We start from the raw sequence: 12320 nt of genomic DNA on the forward strand, positions 1-12320 counted from the left end.
TGGCTCCTGCCTTCCAGTGTAAGCTGTAGTTTTCACTCGCACCTCGTGCAGACCTCCCTGCACTTTTAACTGAGGCTGAAGATCCTTACTACTTTGATTTTGTAAATCACTCCTTTTATAGCAGAATTACAACCTACTGGTATGAATGCCAAACATGGTGACCCTTTGCAATATTAACCGCTACTCACATGCCGTAACTCAGAAGTGTAGTTGCTACCACATTTAATTACTCAAAAGTATTTTAAAGAATTAAAACAATGAAGTCATCTATCTGTACAGAAAATAATGTTTCTTTCAAGAAAAGTCATCTTTTTTCCATGTACCTGCCTGTGTTTTTAGTCTAATGTCTGCCTTGGAAGAGGAGATGGCATTTAATGTGTCACAATCATTTCATTTTACCCCCCCGGGACTAACAATACATCCCACATTACAGACCAACCAGCTCTTTTGAGCAAGGTGTTCCTTTCAAGGTTTATTCCAAGCAACTGCCTTACAAGAAATATGCGTATTAACAGCTGCTGATCCAAAGAGCAGATGTGTCCACTCAGGTTAACGTGTAATCAGCAAGCCATTAAAGGTGCAAGCAAAACCTTACTCACCTTAACTATCTCCTGTGTTTCTGTTACATACTGAGGAGAGTCAATGACTCGTTTCAAGAGTTCTGGAATTTCCTCCAGTTGTGTGTGTTTGCAGTACCACTACTTCCTAGAAACTTCAGTCCCAGCTACAGCAGAACCTGCCTTGGGAGTTGCTCTTAATCTAAGCTTGCTTGAGTTTCAGACCTTGTCACTGGGATTTCTTGTAGCAAGACAGCAAGACCTGGGCTAAAAATAAGAGAAGAGCATGAGCTAAATCTGCAGTGAAATCATGCTTTGGGTTCCTAAGGACATATAATTAATATGCAAGATTGAGACATGTTTGCATCTGTACAGCAGACAGAACAAGAGAAAAACATTCTAAAAAACATGTTAATTTAAATATTTTGGAACCATGGTAGGGATGAGGGGGGACAGAAGTATGAAAGCACGCAGTAGCAGTTACATAGACCTTATTTTTGGGGGTGACCATCACCATAAACATAGTATTGGTTAAAGCCCTGTATAAGTGTTTGAGTTAGCTTTCCAGCTAGCCACCAACAGAATTTGTGATTCTCCTGCTAGCCCCCAGGTTGATTTTAAAGGTAGAAACAACTACGAAACAGACATGCATGCTTTTCAGGCAGTTTGTACTTGTTTTATTACCATTTTTGTAACTGTTAGTATTTTCATATCTGGACATCTTAAAAAGAATTTTAGATTTACAACTTCAAAAGACACTTACAGAATCATATGTCTTTATGACAACTACTCTACTGCACTGTATACAACTTTGTTGCCCACTTTGTGTCCCCATCTATATAGCTCCAAACAAGTGAAAATGAGATTTATGTTCACATTCAAGCTGCAGGAAAACTCAGTTTATGGAAAATGGTTGACAACTTGCAATTCAACTATTTCAGGAATCAAGAAGAGCATACACAGAACTATACATTTTATCATTTTATTAGGAATAATTCCAAGTGGGTTATGAATAAACTAATCCATTGAGTTTGATGAATTTTCCAAAATTTCTTTATGAAGATATGTTCACCAACAAACAGTAAAACTTCAGCAGAACTATTATACACTGGGCAAAAATAGTCAGGCTGATACCAAAAAGCAACATGCAACATAAAAAAAGATACAATATAAAGGAAGACAATCTGCTGAATATTAAAAACAACCTCAACATGAGCTCTTCGCAACCAGCACAGAACTATTCTACCCATCGAATCCAATTCACACAAAGGCAAGTTGGGCTAACAGAACCTAAAGATTAATAAAAATGTTCCTCAGTGCAGTAGATTTGAATAGTGTTTTAGAGCATTGTCTTGGCGGGAACAAGCAATATTAGGAATTCTTCTTGGCAAGGGATAGAAATAAATACATACAGAATGCTACATTTTTAAATCAGCAGACTGTCTGAGGAATGAAACAGGGCATCAGTAAACTAAAAGTAGCAGGGAGAAAAAAAAATTAAAACATTAATTTATCGGGGCTCAAAAAAAGTATTCAAAACAGATCTCAAAGATGTCACAATAACTATATTCAGGCATTTAGACTAACAAGGGGAATAAAATCAGAAGATACACTTTTTCCAAGTTAAGGAGATTTTTACCCAAGCATATTGCTACCTTTGCAACATGTAGCTCGGTAAACAATAATTGGCAACAAAATAAGTTGAAACGCTTTAATATCCTGCCCAAATATCAGTTCCAGATACTGTAATAACCAAGATGCAAACTAATTTTGTTGTAACAAGCCTAGACCACTTATATCAAACATGTCCCTGGTGAAAGAGTCATCCAGTTTGAGTTAGCGTTTTGAGAGTTCATTTGACAGCCAGTCAAGTCCCTCATACAGACCAGTTCCTTGCGTAGCACAGGTAGCTTGGACATACCACTGTTAACACAGAAAACAGACAAAAAGAGTAAACTTAGTTTGCATTTTGCTAGTATTTAAATTATCACTGTATGTGACGCTCAGATCAATGCTCAAATAGCATTCTTTAAGCATCGTTTTGCACCACAGAATCAATATTGAGCAGAGGGTATTTTCTAAGTTTTGAAAAATATATACAAGATAGGTAGGGTTTAGACATCATCCAAAAGCTCAGTGTTGGCCTACCAAATGCCAGAACACCGTTTAGTGCATCAAGAAAAAAAATAATTCAGAATTTGCATTTGTCTTCTATACAGAAAGATAGCTTCTTGGTTCTCCAAGACAGCTTGCCAAGAAATGGGCGTGGAATTATCTAATTTAAGGGACTTCTAAGACATCTTAAATTACAATTTTGGTGTGTCAACAAAGAGATCGAGTATTACCTAAAGATAGACAGTTTATGTGAAACAACCATATATCTCTAAGGCTTGCATAGATGGAATCTAATGACTCCGGAGCTACCTAATTTCCTCCCATCTTTGTAGAGGTAAGAACGCTGAATGCATTTTCTCCCCAAGAATAGCTAGCACTGGGACAACAGGCAAGCCCACCACACTCTGTCAAACATTGACAGCTACAGTTCAGTAACAGCCTGGAGTATTTCTATTTTTCCAGAAAGAGGTAAGAGATGAAGCACCTGCAACAGCTGTACAAATTGGATTATACTTCTAAATCACCTATTTTGAAGGAAAACCTTAAGCATTGTCCACAGAGTTGAATACCAGATACACTCATCTTTCTACAAAAAGAGGTAGAAACTTCCCTTTCCTTTAAAGAGAAATTATTTTTATGATATATAATACAGGAAGCCAGAGTTAGCAACCAGGCAAGTTCAGCACTTACAGTTCTGCTACGCAGGGACTGAAGACCTAGTTTATCTGTCATTTCACTGATTGCCATGGCATTTGGCAGATCTTGTTTGTTTGCAAACAGAAGCAGCACTGCATCTCGCAGCTCATCCTCTTGAAGCTAACAGGAAAAAAAAAATGGCCACGTTATTGAATTATCTCAGTTAAGTATGTCAACAAGCACTAAAGAAATCTAAATACTGTTTAAAGCATAAGTTTTTTAATTCTTGCTCCTGAAGTCACTAGCAAGTCCATAGTGAAATTTATCTGGTACCAACTTAATTTCCAAAGGTAATGAAATATTCTTTCATTAGGCATTTAAATTTATTAGGACATTGCCACGAAACTCTCTTTTACTAAAACTGTTCTTCCATCTGCTGCATTTCTCTTAACGTTCTAGCAAACGAAAGAAAGGTTTTGACACATTGGTAGTTCTTGAGCTAAAGCTCTCCATGGAGTTGTAACTACAACTCAATGCACTACTTAATCTAGCACTACCCGGTACATACAATATGCACTCTACAAACTCCCTCGACTTAAAAAAAATCTGTTCAGGAATCTGATACATAAAAAAAAAAAAAAGAAGGTATCAACATTTACCATTTTCTGCAGCTCTTCCGCTGCTTCCTGGATTCTCTCTCTGTCATTGCTATCCACCACAAAAATGAGGCCCTGCAAGAAGTTAAGCAGTTTTGAAAAACCATTGTAAAATGCAAACACATAATATCATTTTAGAAATTAAAGAATTCTTATGGAATATTGTGAATGTCCCCCCTCTTATGGAAGCAAATTTGACAAAAAAACTGTTCAAGGAATGCAAGATACCTGTCTGAACAACTACACAATGAGTAGCAATTGCAAAATTAAGCTACATCTTTTAAATAAAAAAAATTAACCGAGAAACGTCAGTTTATATGCTAGATTGGGAACTGTTAATTTGGAAAAACAAAAAAACAAACAGTAAGATTTCATAAGCTAATATATTACTGAATACTGACAGATTCTAAGGGCTTCATCCTTGCCAGACTATGCTCATGACTAAGACCTGAAGCTTTCAGGGTAACAACCTAGCTTCCACTAGAATAAAATCTGGGTATCCTCACAACTTGAGGAAGATAGTGAGGAACCCTTCTGACAGGAAGGAACAGAAGACAACTTCCCATATTTATTCTACAGAACATGGAGTATATAGAGTACAGAACAATGAGTCTTTACAAAACAGGTCATTAACTACTGCTGTCTTAAAACTCTTACCTGTGTGTTTTGGAAATAATGCCTCCAAAGAGGTCTAATTTTATCTTGACCACCAACATCCCAAACCGTGAAACAAATGTTTTTGTATTCTACTGTTTCCACATTAAAACCTGAAATAAAAGAGTCAAGTAGTTAGAAATAGTTAATGCTATTGCTAAAATGTAATTCTAATCATGTTAAAGACAGCAACTTCAAGTTTTACTTCTAGCAATTTATTCCTGTTAAGCCATTTTATCTTTTAGGAGATCAAAGCAAAAACTGACTGAAGGAAAAAAAGAAAATTACTCACACCCAAGTTCACCACTTTTAGTTCAGAGTCTTTCAGCCACAACCTGCTGGAGGCTCATGGTGTTTGGGCTAAGTACTGATACCTCGTTGGTTCCCATACTTCTGAGCACCAGCTGCTGGCCACTGTCAGACACCGGATTCCGGTCTGGGTGCGTATTTGGTGGGACACAGTAGGACAGTTACTCTGCCACGGCATTACCAGATCTTACAAATTATTCTGAAAAGCCCACGTTTGTCTTAATTCCTACACTAACAGCAAGGACAGCAAATTTCTACACTCTTCAGCAGCCCACCTCCACAACAGAAATACAGAGTAATGAGAATGAAGACAAGAATTGGTTAAAAACATGAGAATTGGTTATCTTACCAATAGTGGGAATTGTGGTGACAATTTCTCCTAGCTTCAGCTTATAAAGGATGGTTGTCTTACCAGCAGCATCCAAACCAACTAAAAGAAACAGAAAATTTGCTTTAGTTCACAATACGAACTACAACCTCTTAATTTCAAAGGTAGGCCATTTTAAATGTAGAGTATTAGCTTTCTTTTTTTCCGCCCCAAGAGGATACAACTGTTTAAATACTTTAAGTCACTGTTGATATAGTACTGTATGCTTTGCCCCACCTTCTCTACCCGGCACCGAGACAGAACTCAGGCAGCAAAGAAAACAAGCTCAGTAACACATTTTCAACCACAACCTACAGACGAAGAAGCTTCTAGTCATCTTCCCTCATGTTTGTGCTACTTAAGTTTTCTCATTCTCTTTGAAAGTTTCTTCTCTGTAAGTCAAGATGGTCTTAAGTGCCTGGAAACATTCTACAAGCAGAAAGTCGCTTCTAACTGATCACACAACTGCTACTCTCCCTCACTGCAGCCCCTTGTTCCTTCACTAAGATATTTCTTTTGCAGTAACAAAACCACAAGCATGTTACGTAAATCCTGCCCTCCCTCCATGTAGACCATAAGGGCTGTAATTCTCTCCGTGACATCACTTCTACTCATTGAGACCCTCAAGGATGCTTTCTTTACGAGACACTCTCCACTTTTGATCCTTATAGAAGGCCTGCTGCACTGATCTTCTTGCTCTTCTGGTGCTACAACTAAAATTAAGCTTGCTGTTTTAAAAGGCAAGTTCTAGGGTAAAAACATGATCCTTAAAAAAAGGAAACTGGAGCCTTGAAGATTTTTTTTTGAGAAACATCACTGAGATTGTAGGCACACACTGTAGTTTCCCAAAGTTGTTTGTGCAACTGCTTAGTGTTAGACATTTCAGAACTTGCAAGAGCAACTCAAAATACAATTATTTATGTTATAATCCAGTGCTGATCACAAACACCTAAATAAAAAGTAGGTTACAAGCACTCAGCAAGCAACAGCTTGAATAAGATGTCTATTTGTGCAATTCAAAATTTTTGCCCAAGCAAAAATAAAACCCACATATAAGAATTAAATAATACTTGTAGCAGAAACCAACCATCATCCTTGCTTGATAACACTGCTAAGTGTTCTCCATTAGTTTCCTACTTGGTGGCTGCCATACATAAGCTCTGAGTGCTTGATGACTTGACTACTAATAATACAACCGTTTCCTTGGCATTGCAATAACATGGAATTGAAAATACCCTACTTATTCAGAACGAAACCCAACTCTTAAAAAGCTGCCTCCTTCTCAAGACAGAAACTGCTGTTACAGGAAACTATTTACAAAACCTAAACGTTCTGTATTTCAATACCACGAACAGGATCATACATGTGAATGCAGTTTCTTTGGTATTGTCATTGTGTAAAAAATAAATAAATAAATACAAACGTTGTTCTAATTACTAATATAATGGAGTAAAAGGGGAAAAAAAAAACCTACCATCATGAACAAAGCTCTTTGAGGAGGAATAGACTCCCCAAATGCTCAAATTAACCTTAAAAGCCTTAAAGTCTTACTTAAAGTTACTGTCTCAGCATTGGTCTAGAACCAAATGCACAAGAACAAAAAACAGAGTGCAGTTTCACAGGAACAAGTCATGAAACTTGTAAGCATTAGCATTTTCCCCCTGTATCAGTGAAGTGCCAGGTAGCCTTAAAAACCCTTTAAGCAAACTCTGAAACCCTCATACACTCCATCTAAGCTGAAAAACAATGTTTTAATAGCACAATGCTTGAAACCCAATATTATTATGTAGATCATCCTCAAGCAAATGTTTGTAGGATGCCTAGATATCTACAAGAAAGCACGTGGTGTACATGCATCATATATAAAAGTTTTCCAGTAAGTGAATTTGACGTGAACCACCAAATTAAAGCTACACATACTCACGAACTCTCCCCGATCAACAACAACAACAAAAAAAACAGTTAGAAATTAGTCAAGAATTTGAAGTTATCTGACCTTCAGAAATGACTGCCACAGCTACCCACTCTGCTCTTGCTCCAGAACCTACTGCTGCCTCGATGGCATTGGCAGGCCACGTTAGCTATGTGAGCACAAAGCCCAGAGCCTTTGCTTAAACCCACTCTTATCCACAATTTTAATTAAGCCGTTGGACTTTGCACGGAGGCAGGCTGAATTACGGAAAGATGTTTTCTTCTTCCGACTCCACTGTTGAGACAGCAGCTTTTAACAGAGGGAAAGAGTTTCTGCAAATCACCATGACCCCGTTTGCAGAAACTGCCACTTTGAATCAAATTACAAACTTGAAGTTTATATAATCAATAGCTACCAGCAGCATAGCCTCTGTTCATACACCAGTTTGCTGATTTACCCCTTTTTTAGAACAAAAGGGGTCAGAGCACCAAGTCATATTTAATTTTTAGAGCCACTAGGAAGTGTATCTATTGCTTTTAGGAGTCCAGCAGTTTACACTACTTGCTGGATCATGTTTTCCAAGAATGAACACATTTATGTTTACTCTGTAACACTAAATGTAAATCTATGAGTTACTTCCGTATCATAAAGTTTAGGTTTTGATCTTGAGAGCAACCTCAATTTAAGTCTTAAATCCTCAAATAATATAAACTTCCAACTCTAGATGTCCGCTCTGCTCCCACTGTGACTACCCATCACCAAGAGGACAAGGTGTAAGTGTAAGAATCTCGATGTAGGTTATTACAGCCAACAGTTACAGCACAAAGCACTGAGATTACAATTCAAGTACAAATGGGAAGCTCAGACTTGCACTTGAAACAATTTAAGTCAAACATCCTCTTCCTCTAGCTGGAGAAAAAACACCTACAGCGCTTCCAGCTGCTGTTAAAACAAGGGTAGTTGTAGGCCCTTTACTTCTCTTCAGGACGTTTTATTTATAGTCTGTCCATCACGCTTCTACATCTCCAGTGTAGAGTTTGCTTGCCCGTGGTAACAGCAACTCCACCACACCACATCCCTCCAACAATCCCCAGCTTCCTACTTTGATCAGAGGAGGGGATGTGGGGAGCTTCCACTGGATTTAACTAATTAAAGAAGTCTACCTTGTGACAAACAACAGCTTAAAGATACACAAAATTAACGTAGCCCAATTCATTAGAAATGGTTATTCCTTCACTTTTCTTTTACCTTGATACCAGTTCTCTCAACACGTCTTTATTTATCCTTTACATATTAGTCCTCTTTCAGGCTTAGTTTCAAGTGGTAACTCTTTGGAGGCCCCCAAGGGGCAATTCTCAACACAGTTTCAAGAAAACACATGCATGAAGAAAGCCAACAGCATGCAAGTGGACAGTAGTTAAAAAAAAAATACAACAAAAACTGCTAAATAGTTGTGTCCTGCACGATAACGTTCCCCAAAGAATCTGGCCTTTTTTTTTTTTTTTTTTTTTAAATGTATTTAACAATTACCTTTGTATTTGAAGCTTCTGAGTAGCCATTATCTTGCTTAACATTCACACAACTACACCAGAAGATAGCAGGCTGAATTATGGCACTGAAAGGCGCACAACGAGTACTGTTCCTTTTTAAGCATAAGAAGTACGAGTGAAGTTTTACAGACATGTACATGTAGGATCAGGACTCGGTTTCTCCGCTGTAATGCCCCGGTTGCCTTGTCTAACATTAAGTCATTTGATCCTTCCCTTTTGTTATTTCTTTTCTCTTCTCTTACGTCGCTTCCATTTATGAAGTAGATCCAGGAATTATTTTACATTCCTTTCTTCAAAAGCAAGTTAACTTAATATTTCTGAAATATACCTTATTACTCAAGTGCACTTGAAAAGAAAGCTCTGTAATGACATACCAGCCACCTTTCACTACAAATGTAGCTCGAGACTATGAAAGGTAACGTGCTGTTTGCTGTTGGCAATGAAAGCTTCAGGTGCCCTCAAAATACTTGATTATATGTACTCGAATTCTGCAGAACTCAGTAACATCGAGTCTGTTTTACGAGCTAGATTAATTCTACTTAACTTGAATTTCACAGAAACAGAAGAAAGCTGTGAAAGGGAAGTATGAATTATAAATGAGTCATCTGTTCGCTACCAACTCACTCCTATGATATTTCCCCCCTAAATATTTCTTCATGAACATCTTACCCCATGCAGTTACTTCACCAGTACGCTACATGTAAAAAAATTAACTGCCTAACCTTGCTGAGCTCATTTTCAAATCATAAATCTAAAGTTACCACCTCTGAGGAAAAGTTTAATTCAGTCTCACTGTTCAGACATCTCTCCTCAAAGTGCCAATATACAATGTACAATGCTACATAGAGCTTCTTCGCCAGGTGTAAGCAAATTATGCAATTCACAGAACATATTCTGCTTCTAAACACCCAGTTTGGGACCTCCACTACACCCTCATCATGATATAGGAAATTTTTCCTCTCATACTACGTAACAAGAATGGAGCACTCTCCTGCTCTCAGCCTGCCCTATATTTGAAGGAGGTAAAAGCACTGAAATTGTAGTCAGAAGAAACTGATGCAGTTGAACCAACTAGAAGAAAGCACGACTCCCTAACCCGTATCTAACCTCATTTGAACTAATTACCAGTGAAGAAACTAAAGCCCTGGCAAGTTCTTTTGATTTGTCTGGCATTGTGTGCCTGTTTTCATTATTTTGCAGAATGCAAAAGAGCTACTAGCATCATTGACACCATCTCATGTTACAGTCGAGCTCATTTGAAGACTTCGCATCACTCATTTAGAGTCATATGAAGAGTCCGACTGCTAGGCAGACAGTCAAATCACTTCCTTGAAACTAACAGATGTCCTGTGTTGTCTCAAAAGACAAAATTTACTCAGGTTATTTTGAAATGGATGAGAGTCTCTCATTTCAAGCACAGAATTTACAATAAAAATTACTGCGCGTATAACAAAGAACTTCGTCAACACAAAATGTATGCAGAGCATGAAAAATTATCATTTAAAAAAGGTGCATTTGGTGTCTGCAGTGCAGCATTAAGGCTGAGCCAGTGTGCCAAGAAGTTTCATAGTCAGGACCCAGTCCTATTGCTGGCTACGTCAAAGAGAACAATTCATAAAATTTCTTAGGACAAGCTACTTCAGTCAACTACGAGTCAAGTTCCAGTCGCTTTGGTAAAAGAATGTGAGAAAAAAAAATGGGGGGTTAAGATCCGGTTGTGCATAAAGCTCGGCGGGGTGGAGGAAGGAAGGGAAGAGTTGGAGCGGAGGAGGAAATGGTGAAGGCAGGCAGTGTGTGCTCGCTTTGACCTTTTGAACTGCAACCTTACAGTGGGAATCTTCAACAGCCACTGGCTTCAGCTGCTGCACGATCTGCTCCCAAAGAACCATAATCCAACTCCAAGTAAATAATTACGGCCAGGCAGTAAAAATAATTAAGCATTAAAAAAGCCAACCTGTGGGGTTTTACGGTCTCGTGCGCGGAGCGGGGAGGAATCCCAGCACGCAGATGCTCTGCCAGGGCCTCCTTTCGCAAAGCAGCGGCGCCGAGACCTCGGCTGCCAGAACATCGGCCATGGCGGGGGCGAGGGGCGAACCTCAGGACCCCCCAACCTTACGGGGCGAACCTCGGGGTTCAAACAGCTGTCTAGGGGCCGGCAGGAGAAGGCAAAGACGGGTGAAGAGAACGAGGATGAGGAGAAGGAGGAGGAAGGGCAGCCCCTCCACCACCCCCATCCCCACCCTTCGCTCCCCAACGACCCTGAGGAGAGCGGGAGGGAGGCGCCCGGCCCGGCCGTGAGGGAAGGAGAAAGAGGAGGAGGAGGAGGAGGAGGAGGAGGCCGGGCCCGGCGGCGGGCAGGACGCGAGGCCCGGCGGGCCCTTACCCATGAGGATGCGCATCTGCTTCTTGCCGAAGAGGCGGGAGAAGAGCGAGGAGATGGTGAGGCCCATGGCGGCAGCGGCGGCGGGAGGGGAGCGCGGCCCGGCTCCGTGGACAGCTGGCGGCGGGCGGGCGGCGCCGATTTATACGCGGCGGACGGCGGCGGCTGCTCGGTGCCCGGAGCCTCGTCGCTCCCTCGCTCGCTCTGTGCCACGTCACGCTCGCCACGGCCGCCCCGGCTCCAACGCGGACAAAATCACGTCACGCTCCCCACATCCCCGCCCGCCGCCCTGCCCGAACGCCCAACGGCGGCGGGGACTACGCTTCCCGGCAGGCGCCGCGGCCGCTCCGCGCTTCGCTCGCCTCTCAGCGCCGCCGCTGGTGCGTGCCGGGGGATGTAGGCGAAGGGCTTCGCTCCCGCCTCGCCGCTGCTTCCGGCTGCCCCCCCGGAGCGCGGCATGCCGGGAAATGTAGTCCGCGGGGCGCGCAGAGGCCCAGGCCTTGCACCACGCGCGGCCCCGGCTCGCCCCCCGGCCCGTGGGGCTCGCCCACCTCGCCGGCACAGCCAGCAGGGTCAAAGGACTGCTCAGAACATGAGAGAGGGTGGTTTTGGGGGTAAAACAGCCCCAGCGAGACCCCAAAAACGTCCCAGTAACGAACAGAACATGCAGTAAAAAACAAAAAAGTGAAAAACAACAAAACCCCAAACCCCCAGCCCCAGGAGCGCTGATTGCAGCAGGACTTTCCCTGACGTTGTTTCTCTGACTGGAGCCGGAAGGGGCAGAGGGAACGTAAACAAGGGTGATGCTGGCACTAACGGCGTGTGCGGCTGCCCCAGCAGGAAGGAGGCAGCACACAGACGCAGGAATGAAAACCGAAACGAGCCACGTTTTAGTAACAACGTGCTCCTTTTTGGAGGGTATGACGTGAAAAGGGAAATCTCCAATCCCCAGACAAAGGTTTCTTTAGTCTGTGTAGAATTGTGTTTATTTTCAAGCCTGGCTCTGGGTTCTGAGCCCTCTGGTGAAAGGGGCAGGTGGAAGAGCAAGGGGCAACCAGAACGCTGCAGGGAGCAGGACAGGGCTGCTCCCACCGTCCTGACCACCTCTGGCCAGGGCTTGCAGCTCTATCTTAAGGGCCTTCTGAACCACCATTACAAAAAGCATTACAGAGCACTGACAAAGA

General features: G+C 41.6%; 1 protein-coding gene across 1 annotated transcript; it reads right to left on the reverse strand.

The window, feature by feature from the left end:
* Positions 1-1525: 1525 nt before the first annotated feature.
* On the reverse strand, positions 1526-11903 carry ARF4 (ADP ribosylation factor 4). Its single transcript, XM_040569326.1, has 6 exons — positions 11140-11903; positions 5277-5357; positions 4622-4731; positions 3968-4039; positions 3363-3488; positions 1526-2480 (listed from the first exon to the last, which is right to left on the reverse strand). The coding sequence occupies exons 1-6, from the start codon at positions 11204-11206 to the stop codon at positions 2394-2396; spliced, it is 543 nt and encodes a 180-aa protein (XP_040425260.1). The 5' UTR covers positions 11207-11903; the 3' UTR covers positions 1526-2393.
* Between the last annotated feature and the right edge of the window lie 417 nt (positions 11904-12320).

Source organism: Cygnus olor, chromosome 10 (genome assembly GCF_009769625.2).
Source record: "Cygnus olor isolate bCygOlo1 chromosome 10, bCygOlo1.pri.v2, whole genome shotgun sequence".
In the NCBI taxonomy this organism is placed as follows: domain Eukaryota; kingdom Metazoa; phylum Chordata; class Aves; order Anseriformes; family Anatidae; genus Cygnus; species Cygnus olor.

Coding starts and splice junctions, on each gene's coding strand:
- ARF4 (XM_040569326.1), bottom strand. CDS start 11,206: ATGGGCCTCACCATCTCCTCGCTCTTCTCCCGCCTCTTCGGCAAGAAG. Junction 4,732..5,276: donor CACCACAATTCCCACTATTG/GTAAGATAACCA, acceptor CTTTTATTTCAG/GTTTTAATGTGGAAACAGTA. Junction 2,481..3,362: donor AGTCCCTGCGTAGCAGAACT/GTAAGTGCTGAA, acceptor CTGTGTTAACAG/TGGTATGTCCAAGCTACCTG.